This window comes from Pezoporus flaviventris, unplaced genomic scaffold, assembly GCF_033815535.1.
Source record: "Pezoporus flaviventris isolate CSIRO_AGI_PZ_B2104156 unplaced genomic scaffold, CSIRO_AGI_Pfla_v1 ptg000007l, whole genome shotgun sequence".
Lineage (NCBI taxonomy): Eukaryota > Metazoa > Chordata > Aves > Psittaciformes > Psittacidae > Pezoporus > Pezoporus flaviventris.
This window is the reverse complement of record NW_026892555.1, coordinates 7149503-7172133: the sequence shown is the minus strand read 5'-3', so window position 1 is coordinate 7172133 and position 22631 is coordinate 7149503. Positions and strand designations below refer to the sequence as shown.

Sequence of the window (22631 nt, the reverse complement as noted above, 5' to 3'; positions counted from 1 at the left end):
CAAGCCTGATTGGAAGTCCCTTGAAGTCTGTGGCAAGAACTCCCCTGTCTTCACCAGAGGTGAAAATGGGTCAATAATCCATGAATCCTATTTTTCATGATATCAAGAAGGATAAAAACCTGTTCTCCCTTCTTCATTACCTGAACTCTGTTCTTGGATTCACACTTTATCTGTCCTTGAGGATTAAAAGCATTGATTCCAATGAAAATCAGAAGATACAAAATCTCTGCTGTCGGTTCCCTCCTCTCACTGCCTACAGGTACTGACATTAATACACTCCTTCCTCCAGAGATGGACATGATTTTGAAGTCTGGCTTACACTGTAGGATCAGCTTGTGTAGATTGTGTTCTTGTAGACACTGCTACAGGGCAAAAGATTCTTGGTGTATTAGTAGCTGATATTCCAACCCATGATATTTCTTCCACTTTTAGAGACCTTGTAAGGAGATATCACTTTCTAGAATTGTAAAAAAATAAGAGGAAAAAGTTTCCTTGGAACTTTTGGGATATTTTCCCATAAAAAAGGTAAAAGCTACCTTTAAAAATGAGTCTTGTTTGTGTTTGCTCAAACACAATATAGGAGCTGTCGCTATTGGTTTTGACTACAAAAGTATACCACATGGAGGCTACACTTTGGTTAATTCCCCCCCCCCTTATAAAAAAGTTTAATTTAGGGTTTCTCATCTTAAAAAAAGAAAATCACATCTGTTGCACAATTGAAAAGGCACATATAAATGACTGAAAGAAAACAGTCCACATTCCAACCTTCAATCGATTAAATAAAAATGAGCATTCCAGAGTGTTTTCCACCAAACAAAAAAGAAATAAAGATTATATGTAACTAAACAAGACAAACAAGTGGCTAAAAAGGCCAATTTTTTGCTGGAGTTTCCTGTCTCATTATGGCTGTATAGGAAGCAATATTAAATAATATATGATTGGGCCTGATTTGCTCCGTGTTTATAAATGCTATCAATGCAGAATGAGGCAATGGTTGAAATATTTACTACTCCAGGCAACTTCATCATGTTTTTTCCTTAACACAGCATGAAACCAAAAGTAGTAACAGCAAACAGCAGAAACAGTTCAAAAAGATCAACAGCAGAAGTGAATTCATTTCTTTGAGGTAATCCTTACTATGATGTTAACAGCTGCCCAAGCAGGTCTCAAGTCCCAGAAGTTTTCACTCTTCTTCAAAGATCTCTTGCCTTACTCGAGGAAAGAACGGACACACAACCAGCAGCTGCTGTGCCCAGGTTTCCCCTATTTGCAACAGGCAGATCTTTCATCAGTCAGTCAGGAATCAAGCTGTAGAGCCTAAGCAGAGATTCATTTATTCCCACAACTGATTGGTAGTTCCCAGCTATCTGTGGATAGGAGATCACGTGCAGCGTGAAAGCCGGTCCTCGGCCGGGCTCCCTGCGGTGAGCATTGCAGCAGTGAGATGCTCCGAATCCACCGCAGATTCACGCGTTCAAACCTGGCTGGAGCCCACATCATCTTCACCGAGCCTTGTTCTGCTGCATGTTGGAAATTGCAGCCCCCACTTCTCCCCATGGCCAGGGTCATCTGCCCTTGAAAAAGCTTATTTTTTCAATGGATGCGAGAGTCAAAGTTAAATTGAACTCAAAATCCCCATCATGGACACCCGTCTTCCGGAAAGCCCCGGCTGAGGCGTTGTTTTCCCAGTAGTGATGCCAGTGTCCTTTGCTGTCTGCTCCAAAACCATACACATTCACCTAGGAAGTAAGAGGGAACTAGTGTTAGCCTGGGAAGCAATTGGTTTTCATCTGGAATGTCAAAGAAACATTCTTGATTCTCAGTTTATCTATAGGACCAAGGTGGTGTGCCACGCAATTCTGCTGCATGAGATGATGCAACCACAGAATAATGGCTCAAGGGACATTACATCCTAAGCTATGTTGAGACCACCACCATACCTGAACTCGGACAGAAAAGGATATTTCTCTCTGTGAGTATTTGCTTAGCAGTATAAAAAACACACTCCTGTACCCGGAGTATGATATTTGACCTCAGGTGATCAAAACACCATAATCCATCACCACCATTTGAGCATACGTGCATGTTACTGAGGACTCTGCATCTGTTCAAAGAAGCGAATGGTGGAGAAGATGGGAGGGAGAGAAATAAAGGCTGAGTGAAGGGCAAGGGCATGTTCCTGACACTTCAGTGTGAAATGTCCTGAGTTTTTGTCTATATATCCAAACACAGCCAGACTTTACCTCATCGCATACATGAAGTGCAAACATCAAAGACAGAAGGCCCGTGGATGGGTATCTTCCATGATGCTCAAGCCAGTTTTCATAGACATATTTCATAAAAGCTGGATTATAAACCAGGATCTAGGCAAAATTGGAGAGAAAGACCCATAAATAAATACCCTGGGAAAATAATAATGGTAGCATGTCATCCCTAAAGGACATTGGGGTAGGGGAGCCCAGCAGAAAGGAGTAATAGTTATTCCTTGAGGGCAGGTGAAACGGAAAAATAAAATCCCATAGTTAAAATGCATTCAAGAACACTTTCCATGTGCAGTTACACATGGAAAATATGAATGAGCGTGAATATTGAATTACATGTGAATATTCCTTCCTTGGTCTTGATACCCTACCTGCTTACACTAGTGTAAATCCTGGGTGGTTCCTAACGAAACCAAAGGGTATGAAATGGCACAGATAAGAGGAAAACTGGGCACTTAACTCTCCCTGCAGCATCCTGTTGTAATGCAGGTGAGCTCTGGGGAGTTGGAATCCTGAGCAAGGGAAGTTTAAGATGCCATACCAGATTTCATAGAATCATAGAATCACCTAGGTTGGTAAAGACCCTTAAGATCATTGAGTCCAACTATAACTTGGGTGGGAACGTAGGAGCAACTGCATCTTCTGCACAATATGTCAAACATGTCTTGGTACCTCTGTAGATACAGATCTAAGGAAACCAGGGGTCAGGTGTAAACTTTCAGGTTGAATAGCAGGATTTCTCCTGTTTTCCAAACATGCTGTTTTTCCACACATAAATTGCACTTGGTTATCCCCTAGGGAAATGATGAGATCAGATAATGAACAGAGAGCACTTAAGATCAGACCTGAGTGTACAATAAATCCAAGGACTGGTGGGAGCCCTTGGTTTCAACCCCTTTCCCTGAATGAGGCAAAGAGAGGAGGTTCTCTCCATGCTGTGTTTGTAATTAAAGTGATGGCTTTCAGTGCTATCTCGTTAGCTGCAGGGCTTTCCCTTTTACAGAGTCAGAGGTTAATTGCTGATACTGTATCTGCGTGTAATCGCTTCTCACAGGGTGTTCTGCATTGCACAGTGTGGGAAGAAATACAAGGTTCTCATCTCCCTGCTCAGGAAGCCGCTGCATATCATCAGCCATAGGCTGGCCTGGTGCTACTTGACTGTGACTTGAGTTTAACAACCTGCCACAGTGCATCTCACATAGGTTTTGCAGAGGTTACTGTGTTTCTCACAACAGCTAGGGATGTGCTAAGTGATTATTTAATGCCTTCTATAGGTCCACTGTTTGAAGCACAGCAATATGAACTGATACTGGTTAAAAGTCTCATTTGAAGCCTTCGGCAAAACCTGGCCTCCTGAATGGAGAACATGTGCTTTAATTTGTAATTTCAATGCTCTGGGGCTAATGACATACTTTATCAGCCCTTGAGATATTAGGCGCCTGAGCTCCTTAGAAAACCAGCCTCTTCAAAGGCTGTGAGAATGAGATTTGTATTTTGCTGGAAGGTCTACGGAAGAAGTGTTCTTCTTCTCGCTACATAGTCTGCCTTGATTATGTCCTCAAACCATGCAGCTACAACAAAAGTCTTTGCTTGGGGACTAATCGTCCAACATGACCATTCTGCCCCATGGGAAATCCTAACTCCAACAGTAGGACATGTATATTAAACCACAGCATAGTTGGGTGATAGTCAATATACATGACGTGGACTCTCTTCTGAGTGCTGTAGGGTGGGGACCAGCTTTGTACATCTTTCCTCAGCCTTTGCAGAGAAGTGAAATCCCCTGACTGATTGCCTTCTACACATCCACACGATGAAATTAAATGAGTCAGAAGTGTTTTGTTAGCCTTGAGGGAAGTGGCACGGCACAGATCATGTCCACATCACTCAATTCTGTCCCTGTGCAAAACAGGGAATATTCCCCTATCTATGCTACTTGAACATTGCCTGGGAGAGTATTAATTCACCCGGGACAAAACCAGCAGGGACTTGGCCTAAGCCCAGTCTCCAAGCTGTTTAATTGGGTACAGGTAGTTATTACAGCTGTGGGCTATGAGCCTTCCTCAAGAGCCATTGACAACATCATGAATTCTCTCTCCACTGACTCGAAAACACAGAACTTTGTTCAGAGTTCACTTTGCTCTTTGTTATAAAGAACTGGACAACGACTGTGAAACACCCTTAGTTTAGTCAAATTACTTAACCCCCCCCCCCCCCCCCCAAGGCTGTCTACTCATTAGTATATGAGCTCAAAGTGTCATTACATGAAGTGGGAACAGAGCAAATACTGAGGAAGGTGAGCACTGTTGGCCAGCAGTGCACCTTAAATGTCTTTGAGCAGTCCTAGAGGAAGCAATGCCACCTTCAGAACAGCGGTAATGCAACAGCATAGTCAGAGCATCAGTTTCTTTCCAACCTCAGTTATTTAGTGGTTGATCTATGGACTGAATGGCACATAGGAGCTAAAGCTTTAGTTTAGCTGAGCCTTGTAATGTGTGTGGATTTTGGTTGCAGTTTTTATGAGTTTTTATGGATTCTTGCAATGTCCCAAAGAGGCAAAAGACCTACAAGTGGATTAGCAGAACGAAACCATAAAGCAGCATTGCTCACCTTTTCTTTTTTGACTTTGATTTTCCGTGGAACTGGAACATATGTACTGTTAAAAACAAACACAAACCACCAAGATTAGTAAGAGCCCAACGTATTAATATCTTCATGTATTTCCAAAGAAAGAAAGAATATTCTTCATGCACAGCAATAAATTGAACTTATTTGAAAGTAATAAATACAAGAAGTTGTTGGAAAATGAAGCTGCAATTCATAAATGCAGCATGAGAACTGAGCTGTTGCTGAAGCACATTTATAGGAAGCCATTCCATTTTTAAATATTCAAGTTAATTATTGACAGGAAGGCATCAAAGATTTAGTTGCAATATACTGTAAAATCAATACTACTTGGAACCATGACTTCTACCTCTTGGATCATGACTGTTGCAGTATTTGCACTTTGATGAACAGAAGGGTTTTGCATTTAATTTCAGGTCAGAAAAGGCTTTTCCCACCAGGGGGAGACTTTTCCCCTCCTAATACCTGTAGCTCTTACATGATTTTCAGAGTAGGTGGTAGTAAAGTTCCTAATTTCTGTGGTTATGTGCAACTCCGGCATTGCCAGTACACAGCCCCTCACCAGCAAGCTATTCTCTTCTTCCCCATGAGGACATCGAAGGCTTTGTGCAGTTCCCAGCATAAAACTTCCAAGTCATACCTTATGACTGGGTTGAAATCACAAGTCATGTCTTGGAAACAAAAGAAGTCTTTTCTTCCCCATGTCATGCCCCGTGCATGCTGGCATTGCACAGCTCATCACGAGGGCTGGAAAAAGAGAATCTCCCTGAGTCTGTTTCAGGGGAAAATGTTCTGGGGACCTGGCCTTGTCATTGGGGTATATCCCAAAATATACTCTACATACTCTGTAGATGGGCTCTAGTAAATTGCCAAAGCCTTCCATTAGTTCAGTCTAAATGTTTTCACTTGATTTTTTTAACATCAATGTTCCTGTCATTAAGGTTTTATTTCTCTTTCAACCATGGATCATCAGCATTTTGAAACATTAGCCTAAGTCTTCCCAAACCAGTGGTGACCTGGCAATGTCCTCATCTGCTTAGGTACTTCTGAGCATCCTTGCCCTGCAATCGCTGCTCTGGGCTGGATGCAATGTTAGAGGTGACAGGTGGGCTCCAGCTCTCCAGAGATGTGACACAAGATGCTAATGGGGAAGAGACACCCATGCAGACTTCTTGATCTGCTCTAAGCAAATCTCCCTTGCATTTGCTTCCCACACCTGACCTTGATTAGCAAAGTCAGTAGGCTTGGTGATCCCAAATGCTTCTTTGCTGGTAAAATCTTCTCATTACTATATAAATAAGCAGCCTATCTTTTCTATGAAGGTGATGTGAAGCAAACATTGGGTTCATATTTCATGGACATCTGGCTAGGTACAATAGATGACCAGAGAATGGTATGCAGTACTCAAGGTAGTATTTGACACAGCTCTGATCCAGCCAGAAGACTGCTCCAGCTCTTGCCAGATGATGTTAGTTACTTTAATCATGGAATATTTCATTTTTTTCAGAAGTAATATCCAAGTCCTGCTGTCACTTGGCTGCAGAATTCCATAAATCTGCATGGAAAGTACTGGCACGCTGGGCAAGACCAAATGGAGACCTGTGTAAAACCTGGGCTACATAGCAGCCAGGGAGTGAGTGATGCAGCAAATGCCACAGGAGCAGGGCAAAGAGTGAAGCCTGTGATGAAGGTGGCTACAGGTGGGAAACATGGAAAACGTCTATGAGCCACTCTGGAGGGCTCTAGTAAAATGTGCCATTATTACTGGCCGCCTTGTACAGGAGATTTACTGTTTTACCCAAGTAGAAGATATAGAACATTCTAAGGAATACCCAAATTGCTCTTTGCCAAATCAAGCAGAGATATGTGGAACGTTTCTCACTGAGGAGATTCCTTGCAGAAGGCAAGTTGAAGCAGCTGCACTAAATATGACCGATGAGGGCCTGAAGTTTTTCTGTCCCAAGAGGCTTTTCTTGGTCTTTTCTAAGATAATGCTCAGTCTTAGAGAGCCACTTTGAAATGGGACATCCATCACTCAAATGGGACATGTCTGAGAGAATCATTCAGCTACCAATTCAATCTACTATTAAGGCTACCTGCAGTCTGGCTTTCATTTTGAACCGTAAAAATTGCTTGAATTGTAATACTACTGGGAGGAGAATATGATTAATTCACAGGTTTTGAGTCTTAGGAAATTATTACTTCATTTGAATGGGATACAGAAAATTAAACACTGCGTAAAAGTCTAACCAATACAGGATGCTTATCTTGCTTGTCTTGGGATAACTTAGGTTCTTCTTAACCTAACCTCACTCAGTTGATCCTATGCAGCCTCTGCACAGGGCATAATGTCCCACAGGGAGGGGTAAGGAGGTATTTCTTCCTTTCTAAAATACTGTATTTAAGATGTTTTTTATTTTTATTTCATGCCTTCTCCCCTTTGAAAATGGGCAATCAACAATTTCCTTATATACTGTATCTGACATTGTGTACTTAATGTCCATAGGTTTCTTCTGCTAGCTTCAAATCATGTTACATTTACTGTTATGATTCGTGTGTTTATGATTTTCTGGTTTTATTATTCCAGTGTACACCAGCTTATTCATTATGCAATTTCCTTGCTTTGAATATGGTATTTCTTTCATATGGTTAAATACTCACACACTAATGGATACCAGCTGCTTACCAAGCCCATGTATACAATCAAACTATGAATATATAATGCATCCTGTAGTTTATTAAGCAAAGATGCTTTTCCTTTCCTGTGACTGCCTTGCGGTCAACCAGCTATGTCTTCCTGAGAGGCTAAGGGCTCACGCAACTTGCAGTGTAGACCTCAGGTTGCAGGAAGAGCCCAGGCTTTTCTCCTAGTACAGGGACAGGCAGCAGACCTGCTTGGAAGATGTGTGCCCAGGTGTAGGACCTCCTACATATATCTCCTGATATATGTATAGGTAGCAGCAGGTAGCTGAGCTGTAGGAGACAGTGAGGAGGATGCGGAGCATCAGGGAGGCTGAGAAGGAGCTCGATAGCTGGTTCCAGGTGCAGTCTGCAGTGGACCCATGGGCAAACAGATAAGAACTCCCCCACCAGCACACAAAGAAGTGTGTTTGAGGGGCGATAATGCAGAAGAAAGGATGCTTGCAACGGCAAGGACCTGCAGGGGGAAGAGCCTTCCTCCAGAGCCTGGAGTGCTCTTGCAGAACCACTTCACTGCTTTGCAGACTGAAGAGGAAAGACCTGTCACATCAAGAGCGACACTGGGTATTGTTTTAGCCAGTTTTCTGAGTGGGCTTAGTTTCCTTCCAAGTTACGAGTGGATCCTGAAGATGGATGCTTTTCAAGACAGCTTATGACTGTATATGCTAAGTGGCAAAAAAAAAAGGTAGAAAGACAATAAATCAGATTTGTTACAAGTTAAGAGAATAAGATGTGAAAAGAACCTAAAACACAAACGCAAAGAGAGAAAAGAATAAAAGAAGTAAAATTCCAGTTGTCCCATCAAAAATTTTCCTTAAAAATGTGAAGCAGGTCTTGTTCTCAGTCAACAAGGACTTACTGTCCCAAGTTTTTAATCTTCTGAGACACTGAAATTGGGAAAAAAGTTGAAATGTCTTGAAATAATTCTCTCTGGAATAAAGTAATGTGATCTGATGTGTAGCAGGGTGCACCGAGCAATCCCACAAGACTGTGGCTTTACATCCAACAGATAACCCTGTACACAGTACGAATGTCATGTTATTTCATTCTCTGGATTAGGAAAAGCCAGCTTACAGCAAGGGAGGAAATCTGCTAACAGGTGTCCGCAAGAAACATGCACTTTGTTCACATTATGTGCTGCCATAAATGTATTAAATGGTGAACAGGTGAACATTTACTTCTGAAAGCACTCATAAAGAAATGGAAAATAAATACCAATGTGGCCCATTATTGGCAGGTAGAACATGTGAATTTAAAGCTAAGACACGCAGGTGACACACAAAGCAATATTCCCCTCTGCACGTCTCTCAATCACATTCCATCAGGAAAGACAAACCAAACTCAAAGACTGCACCATAACATTGAGCTGTTCCTAGAAAGCAAGTGTTCAGGACTAAACTCTGACCTTAGAGGGTCTGTAAAGCTACCCTAGGCCTTATTAGAAGCAGGGATTTGCCCAGTGTTATCTCCTAAAGCAACATGAGGTGCTCCCACCCCTTCAGCCCTGCCCTTACTCACAAGTTGATGGTGCCTGTGGTGAGCGCGGTGACAACCCAGTGCAGGTCCAGCGTTTTGAAGGGGATCAGGATCATGCTCACGTTTTCTGCCAGCTCTTTGTAGCTCTCAGGGTAAACGAAGTGGTGCGTGGTCTTGCTCCCAACATCCGATTCATAGCCAGCCGTGGGGGCACGGTTCATTCTGCAGCCCAAAAGTAAGAAGGGAAGACAGGGAAGAAGTGGGACAAGAATTAGGTACAAACACGTGCAAATCTTCCCCAAATAATTTGTCTGAGAAAGGCAGGAAAATGCTCCCATGGCTAAGCAAAGTGCTGTACACAGGTTCTTCAGACAGGCTTGACAGGGTGCAGGGGTCTTCAGTGACCATCACCCATGTGGACAAACTAACAGTAAATGAAAGCTCAGCTGTAGTGTGGTTTTCCTTGGACTGAATGGGAGTGTCTACCAAGCAGGTGTATCTCTGAGCACTTCCCTGCCTTCCCTTGACAGTCAGCAGAGAGCTGATCAAAAAAGTGGTGACCATGAGAACTCATCTCCTTCCATCCTAAAGCTGCAGCCTCCAGTAGAGAGAAAATCATTGTCCTGAAGTCTATCAGCTTGACTTTTTGCAGCTTCATCCCCTTCCCAATCTGGATGGGTGTATTTAGCAGTCTTGGGTCAAGGTAACAAACCATGTAATGTGAGATGAAGAGCAGCAAATATTCATTATGGTTCTCCCATTAAAACGCACCAAAGCCACAGTGACAAATCCAGGACCTGCTTGCTGACACTTCATCTACTCAAAGCTGACTTTACAGTAAGTCCTCCAACTTCAATTCATCTACTTAGGGTGATTCTACATACATGTGGTGTGCTTTAGGTAACCCTAGGGTCACTGCATGGAGATCTGCCCAGGTCCCACCAGGGCTCAGTCAAAATGAATTGGCCAAACAGGGCTACCTTATATTGGGTGTCTCAGGGAAGAGGGTGTGTTTCTGAACTCTGGGCTGCAGAAATGTCTCTATGCTTGTGTACACTTCTGAAAGCAAATCTGGGGACACATCAGCAGCTCCTTTCCTGATGTATTAGCTCCAGACAGGTAGAGATTTGCATGTTTCTCTGGTGCAGTGTTATGCAAATCAGAGATCTCTGACTAACCTTGCACGAATTCATGGTGCTGTTTAACACCATGGAGTAACCCCCAACCTGGCTCAGACCAGAATGGGTTTCCCTGCAGCCCAGTGGAGTCTTCTGCAGAGACATTAGCACAAACCCTGGCAGAAGTGCAGGGAGGACAAGAAGATGTAGGTGACAAGGTGATGAGGAGCTTCATACATTGCCAGATAACATGCAGATCTGGTCACCGAGAACAGGAGAGGTAAGATATGATTACCAAATCTATGCCAGGCTGTGCTATTGCAGTGTTCCCTCACATGAATTAGTTAAGTTTCTTCTAACTTCCACAAGAAGAGTTACTAGCATAGGCAGAATAGCCTACCAGACTGCATGGACTTGTTACTGAGTTAGTTAGCCTCTTCCCTGCCAGCCACCCACATTGTATTGTGTAGAAATACTAGCAAAGCAGGAGACGTACTATGTTTTATCTTGAGATTAGTCAGTCTAAGGTTTACAATACGGGGTTTGCTTTCCATCAGGACAAAGCCAAGGGTGGCATCTAGGTTATCTTACTCACAACCTGCCCTCAGGTCTATGTACCTTCCCCACCAACTTTGGTAGATCTGCCTGCGTGACATGGTCTAAGGCACTGCTCACACCCAGTCTCAGCAGGAAGGAACGAGCCAGAACTTCCTTCTCTCATGAAAGTAGATAGTTAAACAAAAAGGAGTGGGCTGGAACACAGTGTGTGGAAGGAAAGGAGTCCCCTCAGACTCGCTGGCTCTTCTCAGTGCTTGGCTTTATTGCCACAACACGTGGAAGTGGATATCAGGTCACCAGAGATTTTGTCTGTTGGATTCACACAGAAGGGTCACCTTCTCTAGTCACAAATTTCCACAATGAATCCTAAAGCTTTGTGCCATCCTTTCAGATCTGGTTTGATAAATCCAGAACTGGCAGGTTCAATTCCAAGTCACAGGGAGTTTCTCCCTTCCCAGGGATGTACAGCTACGGAAAGAACAAAGCCTTAGAGCAGACACTGAGTGTGTTACTCCTTAGTTACTACTTAAAAATATAGCTTTTTGAGTCTAGCAAAGCTTTTTCTGCATGAATCTGGAAATATAGGTCAGGTAAGATAAGAAAGTTCACACAGAAACGGGGCTGTCTCCATAGCAAAGGACACAGAGTTAAGCATAGATGCACCTCAACTGCCTCACATTTGCAACTTGCAGGACTAATGTCTAGAGCTCTTCACTTCACGGATCTGAAGACCAGGTTGGCTGCCTCTGCCTTCAGGAGGTTCTTTGGTAGAGGACAAGGCATGCACCTGATTGAAGCAGATCCCAAAATGATTACTGTGAACATTTAGATGTCATCAGAAGGCTCTACAAAGCATCCAAGCCACACTGGAAGCCAAGTGGCGTAAGGTGGCCTAACAGTTCAAATAGTGTTGATCTGCTGCTGCTTTGCTCTTGACATCAATGCACAGCATCCTACTACAGATTATGTTATTTCCCAGAGTATTTTCAATAGCAATTGCTCCCTTCCAGGCCTGAACTGCACTGCATCACTCCCCAAATTGTGCTCTGCTCATAGCTGTGGTATAAAAGCTGGACAGTGCATTGGAGATGAACTTAGCCCACACACCTTGGCTGCCCTCTGGGTGATTAGGTCTGCTCACCTAGTTCCTGCTTGTACTTAAGTGGGACAAAATAGCCAACCTTCACTGCTTGGAAAAGAAGAGGTGACACAACCATTGACAAAGTAACTGCAGCCAACCAGTTTTCTCCTGTCCATTGCAAAGTGACTTTGTCTTTCTTTGCCATCGTCTGAGAATGAACCAGTGCAAGAGGTCAAATCTGGTACAATCAATAAATATGTAAAAGAGCACTTGTAAGTACCATCTGTAGTAACTTTTGCTATAAATTTTATGATTTTTTTTTTTTAACATAGGCAATTATGGATAGGGCAGAACAAGCTACAACATCTATTCATTGTTCTTTTCCAAGCTAAAACATGATGTTGTATCTCTAACGCACATAGTTTACATCCCTGGAACTTAGATTTAACCTAAGTACCAGATTTCACTAGATAGCCCCTGAAATCTCATTTGCTCCCTTGTCCCCCAAATCACCAGTGACTCTTAAACAAGAGCCATGTGGAGCTGGGGTGGTGCCTACTCACCTGAGCACAAAGTCATGGGAGTCAATTTCTTGGCCATACTGTGACTGCCGCAGGTTCCCAGAGTTGCCCACGACAGCGCATCGTCTGCATGTGAAAGTGCCTCGCTCCTGCAGGGGGTCCCCATCCCCAGGAATGATCCCAAACAATTCCTTGAGGGTAGCATTAATATTCTTTGGAGTTTTCTCTCCTTGCAGCTTCTGTTGGGAAGAAAAATCACTCCAGGTTACTAATACAGCTTTTCTGTAAGCAAGATGTAGCTTCAAATGCCTGCTCAAAGACCATTCTCACATCTACCTGCAGACACTGTGTCCCATGTTCAGCTGGGAGCTGAAGTGTTAACCCCAAAACCCAACAGAAAAGTGGAAAATCCCTTTTCATTAACTTTTTTAACTTGGTTCCTCCTTTTCCCCCTTTCTCCTTTGATTCCTACACCTCCTCAGTCTCCTTCTAGCCATGGTGGAACAGATAATGAGTTCTCCCCAGGGCTGACCTCAGCAGAATAAATGTTAGCCTGGTGTCTATAAGCCTAATCCCACTTTGGGACAGATATCTTCTATTAGGACAGGTATAAGGTTTCTTTTAACCCTCCTAGGAAGGACTGAAGAGTCTCAATGAACCTGATGGAGCACAGACACCCCTTCCTCAAATTCTAGCATATGCCAGAAGTGGAATTGGGATATTATATTGCTGCTGCTCTGAACTGTGGAGAAAGCATCTGCTAGTGAATAGGAAACTATGGTGGAGTTAGTCCTGAGGGTTGGAGATGTAAAATCATCCCAAAAATGCATCCAGGATGAAGAAAACCACCCGGACCTTGGTCATTGTGCCTGTTGCCATGGAGGGAAACTCTTTTGTAAGCAGCTCTGTGGTGCATGGTGGAAACAATGGCTAGGTCAGGAAGGTATAGGCAAGGTGCAGGGCAGGTGATGGTCACACACTCCCTGTCTGGGGCTCTGCTCTCTGAGGGTCACTACAGAGGTTGTGAGTGCTGGCAGAGAGCACTGCCCACACTTGTGGTTCTCACAAAGGGAGAAGAGCTCCTAACACAAAACCTGCCAAAAGGCTCTGCCCTTGCTCTGCCAGCCCAGGGCAAGGAGAGGCAGGGAGGGAGAGAGGAGAAACACCTTTTCCCACGACTCCCAGCAAGGGCCTGGGGTAATTTGGCTTTAGTTTCCAATGCGCTTCCCTCAAGGGCACCAGGAACTGTTAATTCTTCTTGCTCTCTCTCTCACAAGCAAACACAAACAGATGTATTGCTGTAATTTTTGTTTAAATTCCCTGCTGTCTCTTTGCAGAACTATATAAAGCAACCTTATTTGCACTGAATTCAACAACAGGTCTGCAGAGCTCTGAGCTACAAGGCAGCACTGGGGCTAAGAACTTGAAAAAAAGAAGACAAAGAAATGTTGCATACATAGACTTAATCTTCCTGCTAATCCTTGCTAGCCGATATATTCATGTATGGACTGCACAAGGTGATTGGGATGCAAAGTAATCAGGATGCCCTACCCATTGTTACAGCCATGCTATGGAGTCCTTAGAATTTCTCTGGAGAGACCTTCTAACAGTATTCCAACACCTAAAGGAGGCCTGCAAGAAATCTGGACAGGGACTTTTTACAAGGGCATACAGGGATAGGACAAGGGGGAATGACTTCAAGCTGACAGAGGGGATTTAGATTAGGTATTAGGAAGAAATTCTTCCCTGTGAGGGTGCTAAGGCACTGGCACAGGGTGCCCAGAGAAGCTGTGGCTGCCCCATCCCTGGCAGTGTTCAAGGCCAGGTTGGAAGGGGCTTGGAGCAACCTGGTCTAGTGGAAGGTGTCCCTGCCCATGGCAGGAGGTTGGAACTGGATGAGCTTTAAGGTCCCTTCTAATCTAAACCATTCTGTGATTATCACCACATTACTACGCATGGGGTTATTGATTTACCTAAATTCTTGTGCATTCATTATGAATCCAATCCAACCTTATTTTACTCTGAATATATAAAAAACACTTAATATTAGAGAGTCTGCAGCCTTCAAAATAAATGGAGACTTCATAGATGTCATGGAGCATAGTATCAGGTGGATAATGTAGAAAAACCTGACTTTTTTTTAAAATAGGAACTTATTTTGAGTTATTTGAACACATGTGCATATACCCAAACTCTGCCTCTGTAAAGGTGATCTGACTTTCTAGTGCCTTTAAGAAAGAAAAGGGAAAACAACCAAACATGTACCAAAATATTAAGAGCAGAGTTATTCTGCAGGGGGAAAAAGTGGGAGACGGACCCAAACACAAACAAAAGAGACAAACCAAACCAACCCAACCCAAAATCTTATTTTTGAACTGATTTTCTCTGAGAAAATTCAGACGAAGAAGGTAATTTTCAGAAAATTCTGAGTACTTGAGCCCCCTTTTTAAGTTAAATTGCCTTTTCAGCCAGGATGATAGCATGAGGAAAGAAAAGGATGTGGTGTATTGACATGTTTAATGCATTAAAATTATAAGAAACTATTTACACAGAACAGGGATCTGCCTTTTCTTTCTGTTATGCTGCTGTCAGTCTATAGTAACTGTATAGCAACCAAGTTAAAACATGGGCACCAACACCAGCCTGAAAGCAGGGCACCATCATCCTGTTGGTTGTACGCAACTTCCATAGCAAAGATTATTATTACAGAGATTCCTTCAACGATTTCAAACAGGATGATGACCTGTGCACTGCGATGACCTTATTGCACTGTACCCTTACTGCACAATAAGACATCTGTCCTTAACTCAGGAACAGAACAGAAGCTCTCTGTTTTAATTTCCTCAATGATTATCACATTGGACCACACTTTTCAGGCCTGATCTCCAGTCAGCACTGGTTCTTATCTTCAGTCTTTGACATCTCAGCAAAACAGAGCCGAGAAGACAATGAAGCTGGTTAACTCCAAGGCAAATACAGCTTTTACAAGTACAGACTTACTGTGTGCCAGCTCCTTATTGCACAATGTTTACTTGACTGCCTGAAAAAGACCGTCTTAACAGCATCACAATTACAAGCCAATTATAGTTCACTTTCCCACACCAAATTTTTGTCCTTTTTTGGAGTAATGTTGTCTATTTCTTTACCTTTTAACAAGCTCCCACCAGTCTGGCCTTTGCCATAAATCAACTAAAGTGCTGGGTGAACGTCTGTCCATGCTGAGCAAGGCAGAGCCATAGCAGCGCCATGTGGCTCTTCTGGAACAGCATCCTCCCACCAAGTGCTTTAGATGTGTACCAGGGATATGTGTACGGATACAGCTGCTACGAGAGAGCTTAAATACACTGAAATACCTGAACCCTGTGTCCTCAGTGAAATGGTTGCTCTTCTCAGAAATCTGTGCAAGCAACAGCTGTGTCTAAAGATGAGGTTTAACCTCTTGCTTGAATACAAAAGGTATCTTAACCCACCTTGTGTCCACATATGAAATACCATTAGACCACTTAACCACCCCGCTGCCCTCCATAAAATATTTGTCTGCCTCTTGGGAGTCAACTCTTCACCTTAAGTTGTTAAAAACTGTAATTCAGAGTCCAGATTGAGAAATTTCATAGACCCACAGAATCACAGAATGGTTTGGAGTGGAAGAGACCTTAAATCTCATCCAGTTCCAGCCCCCTGCCATGGGCAGGGACACCCTCCACTAGACGAGGTTGTTCCAAGCCCCATCCATCCTGGCCTTGAACACTGCCAGTGATGGCGCATCCACAGCTTCTCTGGGCAACCTGTGCCACTGCCTCAGCACCCTCATAGTTAAGAATTTTATCCTAATATTTAATCTAAATCTTCCCTCTTTCAGCTTAAATCCATTGCTCTTTGTCCTATCCCTATATGCCCTTGTCAAAAGTCCCTCTCCAGCCACCTTCTAGGTCCTTTTAGGTACTGGTAAACTGAATCCCGAACCCTTGAATTAGAAGTTACTATTAAATGGCAAGTGTCCTAATCATCTTCAAACTACCCTGTCTTCCCAGCCTCACAATCTCCCCACTTCAAATACAGAAGTTACCAGATGATTTTGCATTTTCATTTAAAAAACGCAAGAAAAAGGGCAAGTAAAAGTTCCCTGTAAGTGTATGCGCTTCCTTTCTTTACCCATGAATGGCTTTCCAAGGAACAGCCTGTTGCTCATTCTCCCATCCCTGCGTGCACACATCCACTAAGGGGACTCCGCTGCTTTAAGAAACTTCCCTGAGCCCGCTGGTACCATCACACTGCCAGAGATTGCCAAGAAGCAATACCCAAAACTCAGCTAAGAGGATGCAAACGGTGTGAATTCAGCCAAGGCTGCTCAGAGCTAACAGCTTGGAGTGGTGAGGACACAGCTATAGGCAGGGGAACCTCAAAGGAAATCTCTCCTGGTACCTGTGCATCCTGCATCTATGGACAAGTTTGGCAGTGTACTAAATACACTTTCAAAATCCCAATTTATGAACAGCTAGAAAATATCCTGCTTAACCTCTAATTATTGGTGTGATGTGAAGGCAGATGGAGCATGGACCGAGACACAACGTTTATAGTGGACAGGCAGGTATACCTGTGCATTTTGCAGCCCTGTGAGCATGCAGCCAGGCAGCCTGGGGAAGTTGGTGCCTTTTGTAATTTTTTAACTGTTTTTAAATGATAAAGAGGGAATAAAGCCCCATTAGAGTCTCTTTTACACAGCTACTGATTGCCTCGCTGCAGCAGTTCGGAGGCATTAATACTGACGCAGCGCTTCCCAGCTATAAGGTATTGAACAAAGATTAATCCTAGCAACAGCCTGGTGGGGCAAATCCAGGTAATCTCCATTTTGCAGATGGAAGGAGAGGTTAAAAGGAAACCATCAATTTTAAACATGCCTCCTTGGTCTGGAAAATATGGCATTATTATTGTCATATTTAATGTCCTGCAATTACCATGCATCAAAGAGATTAAGGGAAGAATATAGAGGCTTTCAAGAGTTTGGGGTTTGTTTAATCATTTGTGTCTGTCAAAAAATATGTATTCTCAAATATGAATGTAATGTGCATACTTTATGTAAATATCCTACAATGATATGCATATGCCATGTGCATATGAGTTCTGACTTCCATGGCTCATAGGTCACCTCCATGCCACTCTAAGGAGCAAAGACCCTTCCTCCACCAGCTCTGTGTGCCTTTGTTTCTAGTTGCAGGATGTCTGCAGCTCTGCAGAGCACACTGCAGTGCTTAGAGAGACCCATGAACCTGGATCACCTCCAGATCCATCTGTCCTCATATGCCCAAGGCTGGTCTAAATGGCCTGCTTGCACCCTAGCAGTACAACACCAGGTAGGAGTGGGCATGTAGCAGGCACTGGGACTAGTGCCTGGGATCTGGGTTGGATTTCTGCTACCTTCGGTGCTCTGAGCCCTGTGTATTCCTTTCAAAGTGTCACAGAGAGCATCCTAGTTTTAAAGACTTCTGGTGATCCAAGAAGTTGGGCAGATTTCCTACAAAGAGCATTCAAAATGCATGACTCAGGTGCCAGGTAGCTCTGCTGCTGTCCTAAAAATCAGCTCAGCACATGTATTGGGAATGCCCTCTTTGTCTGCCGTACGGTTAACAAGTCTTTAAGCTGTATACTGCACTTTTTCCTACAAACACAATGAGTAAAAACTAACATTTTGTTTTCAATAGGCTGATCACATGGCCCCACAAGCAGAGCTTTCTTCCTAAAAAAAACCCAAAGCAAAACCCTCAAATATCATAAGACTCGAGATAAAAATTGTTGTCGCGTTTATGAACAATGTGCTACAGATAAGATTGCCAGGGAACTCTGAGCCTGATTTTACTTATGACAACTTTAATCCATCAACCTCAACAGGCTTATTTTGGATTTAGAACATCGGGTTCTGATCTCATGTTTTTAATACCTTCTGACCACCAAAAACAATGCCAAAACCCCTGAGAATGAAACTAGAAAGCTATAACTAAGTGCTATGCTGTGTTATGGCACAGTTTCTTTGTTTGCCCTCATTCCTTACATCCACAGCACTTGTGTCATGGAACAACAATGAAAAGCTTGCAGGTGAGCCGGCTCAGGGAGGTGGGGATGATAATATAAACAGCAAGAAATGTGTCACATAACACAAGGTGCAACTTCCAAAGCACTGAGACTCTCCCAGTCCCTGAGCATCTATCTTATGCTAAGATAAGGCAGACGCATGGATAGGTAAGAGATATGCAAGTAGAAGAGAAAAGAAAGAGAGAGAGGAGGAAGGAAGGAAGGAAAAGAAGGAAAGGAGGCATCCTGACAGCCATGTGAAGAGCTGTAAGCAAGTGAAACCACCCCATCCTTTAGCCCCAAATGTCACTTCACCTCAAATACTGGCTCTGAAATCAGTCCTTGCTTTCCTACAAGTGGAGGGATACTAATGCTCCTTACTAATACTAATGTTTCTTATTCACATATACAACAACAGGGTTAATGGGAAGGGAGGTCATACTGAGCCTGGTGATAGACAGCTCTCTGGCAAGGACTCTGCCTGTGTTTAGTCCAAGCATATCACATGGGTCTCCCTGTGACAGGAAAGTCACAGCCTCATTGCAAACAGATCCAGTGAAATCACCCTCACCTCAGTTACAGCATAACGAAACCAGCACGATGTCTGAAGTCAGTTCCTGACAGCAAACACAGTCATTTCTCGCATGAAATGAAGTTTAAGAACTCTCAGGTCTCCTCACGCCTCATCTTTTAAGTACAAATACAGTAAAAAGTCACAGATTTCTGAGTTGGCAAAGCAAGCAAGAGTAATACACGGCCATGAGCAACGTTTCATTTAAGACCGGCTGAAATCTCAGTATCGCTTTGAAGATGAGCCTAAAAACGAACAGTGAAAAAGGGAATGCAAACGGGATGCACCTGGGAATTACTGTAGAAATGACACTGCCTTTGAAAGGCTTACCCAAAAGCAACATGTACATAGGAAACAGGCTGCAATGAGGAGCTGGGTTTACCCAGAGGCATCTTTCAGAGGAGTCAGGGCACCTTCTCCATCTACTATAGATTAGGGCATGTATTTTCAGTAAGGAACTGATTTCCAATAGACAACAAAGTTTTGGGGGACACCAAAATATTTCACACAATCTGGTTGAAGATAAGTTCTGGCTGAAAAAAAAATACGGTGGGAAAAGCATAGAAATCTTAGAAGTTTTATTTTTACCATCTAAGAAAAAAGTGCTTTGAGTTTGTGTTCTGAAGTGGTGCATTTCCTTTGAACTTGACCTGAATTCAAAAAAATAAATGAAAACAATAAAAATAGGGTCGGACAGCCCTGAAAATTAAACCAAAAGCTTTTACTTGGGGGTGGGGAGAGAAAAGAAAACACTTCTGGCAGTCCTGAAAGTCACTGTTTTTTAGTTCAGCCGAAAAAGAAACAACCCTCCCCCAAAAAAATCTGTTTCAGGTTGAGTTGAAGTGAGGTATTTGTGCCTTTCTGTTTGTTTCAGCCCCACTACAAGGAGAATTAGAAATTCAAAGTTCTGTACTAGGAGTCCTAAGCTTTTTCTTCCTTTCCCATTTCTTTTAAGAGAGGATCCATTCAAACCTCATGTTTAAAATCGAGTGAGGTCTGAGTGCAGAATGCAGTGTGGTTTTGCCCAGCGGCGATGTGCTAGCCCTTGGGGACTAGCAGAGGCACCGTGCCCACCAGCACAGCCTCTGCACCAATGACAGGATTTAGCCTTGACTATCCCATCCTGTCCCCAGCATATCCTCAAGGTGCTGAGTGCTCCCCATTTCTGCAGAGGCAGTATCAGGACACATTTCACAGCCAGCCTGAACACTCATGGTGTTCATGAACATCCTCATCCTCTGGAACTGGGGTATCACCTCATCCCCAAAACCTGCCAACTGTTAGGTCAGCTCAGGTCCCTGGTAAAACCTCACCCCAGGGCAAGTGGAACTAGGACTTGAGCTTGTCATCTTCCCTTCTCATGGCTCCAGCAAAGCTCAGCTAAAAGTTATGGAATCATAGAATCAGCTAGTTTGGGAAAGACCTTTAATATCATCAAGGCCAACCATTAGCTCAGGACTGCCAAGAGCATCACTAAACCATGTCACTAAGGGCTTCATCTACATGGTTTCTGAACACAGGAAATGTGGGGACCAGAAGGAAAAGCATCTGGGGGCTGCAAGAAAAAACACAAATGATGGGAAATCTGAGTCATGGTCAAGGAGATGGTGAAAGGATAACGCCTGGAGTATGTGAGACTCACAGCAAAAAAAAGGAGGGTTTAATTTTAAAATGAGGGTATCATTTATGCAACAGTTAAAGCTGTTGTTTAGTGGCATCTCTTTTTCTCTTCTGTAAATGCAACAGCCAGCAGAGTGAGAAGTGATCAGATACAGCCTCATTCCCACAGCACTTAACACCTCCTCCAAACCTAAATGCCCTCACTGTGAAAGTGGGTGACTGCGGAGGGGGTTCCCCAGGGTGCCAGGAAAGGGCTGAAAGCCCCAAATTCGGTATCAAGGGTTGCTGTGCTCATTGCAGGCTGTTATGTGTTCAAAGAAAGGCAGAGGGACACTGTTTTTCCAGAAGGAGAAAGCAAGTCACAATGAAACTGCAACTTAACTGGGGTCACTGCAGCCAGAACCTATGTGTTAGCAGCTCAGCAGCGCAGACCATAAGCAATTAATTTAATCGATGTCTTGTTTCAAGAGGACATAAAAGAGGCTTTAATTAGGTAAAACGTCGGGATACACCCTCTTCCCTTGTGTGCTTTTTGAGGAAGGCATCTGCTAGCTTTCATGATGCTTGGGTCAGGCTCATTGATATCCTGCTCAAGGATAAGCTAGAGCTGCTCCTTCCCAGTGACCCGTGATTGCCCTGCAATAAGCAGGGACATCTTCAACTAGATCAGGTTGCCCAGAACCACATCCATCCAGCCTGGCCTTGAATGGCTGCAGGGATGGCGCATCCATCACCTCTCTGGGCAACCTATGCCAGTGTTTTACCAACCTCACTGTAAAGAATTTCTTCCTCACATCCAGCCTGAATCTTAGTTCTTTCAGTTTAGAAACTAAAAGAACCCTCTTTTAGTTTAAAACCATAACCCCTCATCCTATCACAACAGATCCTGCTAAAAAGTCTCTCCCAATCTTTCTTATAGGCCCCTTTGAGGTACTGAAAGGCTGCAATAAGGTGACCCCAGAGTCTTCTCTTCTCCAGGCTGAACAACCCCAACTCTCAGCCTTTACTCATAGAAGAGGTGATCCATTCCTCTGATCATTTCTGTGGCTCTCTTCCAGACCCTCTCCAACAGATCCATGTCTTTACTATCCTGAGGACTCCAGAGCTGGATGTGGTAATCCATGACTTATGATAGGGAGAGCCCCAAGGGAATTACACACTTCACGAGCTTGCTTTGCTACCTCAGATGGCAAAAGCCCTTTTTACCATCTGAAGACATACAACGTGGCTTACAAAGTCCAGTCTTTCCAAGGGAAGGGAGAAAAAGGCAATATTAACATTTGCAAATTCTGGGTTCACCCCCTAACTCTGCCAGGGACTTTTCTACCTTGGAGCAAGTGAACGTGTTTAGCCTACAAGCTAAACAGCAGCATGAACACCCACATTCTTCCACCTCTGCTTCCTTGTCAGCTTGAGATGGGAAAAGCTTTTGGCAGGAACCAGCTCTCAGGATCTGCTCAGCATTGCTCAAAGCCTGACACCAGAACCATCGCACAAACACCGGGCTGCATCCACACCTCCCACTTACCAGCCACCACCTGTAGCTGTCTTCTGGGATCAAGGCATTTTGTGAGGTCAGAAAAGGTTGCATAGTTGAATTAAATCTCTGATCGAACCAGAGGGAACGTCCCAGCTCCGAGATGCACGTGCGACAGCTGCAGGGTCTCTTGGGGTACTTGAAGAGCTTCTGGACTTGCTCTGAAAACTGCATGATGAGGTGCCTCGGGTCCCACGTGTTGGTGGTCACCTGGTGCGTGTAGTTCAGCAGAAACGACGTTACCGTGATGAGCAGAAAGGCGAAGGTAAACACTTTCACGTTCCTCCTCCTTACGGTGACCATCTTTGCCACTCGGGTTCTGCCGTCAAGCACAATGTAAGGCAAAAAAGGAAAGGATGCTGCAGGCACCTGCCAGTTACCACCCCAGGCTTAGGCTGAACATACAAACTCCATCCATATGGGAAGAAGCTACATTTCTCCCAAAATAGGCTTCAAAAAGGCAAAGCTGTGTATCTCCTTTCACGTCCTCACAGTGC

At 43.7% G+C, this 22631-nt stretch overlaps 2 protein-coding genes across 2 annotated transcripts in view; both read right to left on the bottom strand.

The window, feature by feature from the left end:
• On the bottom strand, positions 1 to 22631 carry ST3GAL1 (ST3 beta-galactoside alpha-2,3-sialyltransferase 1). Its single transcript, XM_061447691.1, has 6 exons — positions 22126 to 22631; positions 12383 to 12579; positions 9105 to 9284; positions 4872 to 4917; positions 2244 to 2363; positions 1 to 1739 (listed from the first exon to the last, which is right to left on the bottom strand). Exons 1-6 carry the CDS (start codon positions 22435 to 22437, stop codon positions 1566 to 1568), a joined length of 1029 nt encoding a protein of 342 aa, XP_061303675.1. The 5' UTR covers positions 22438 to 22631; the 3' UTR covers positions 1 to 1565.
• Positions 14064 to 22631, bottom strand: part of ZFAT (zinc finger and AT-hook domain containing) — a 529595-nt gene continuing 521027 nt past the window's right edge. Inside the window, exon 17 of the transcript XR_009742419.1 lies at positions 14064 to 14254. The gene's annotated coding sequence lies outside the window, so the exon portion shown is untranslated. The remainder of the gene's footprint in view (positions 14255 to 22631) is intronic.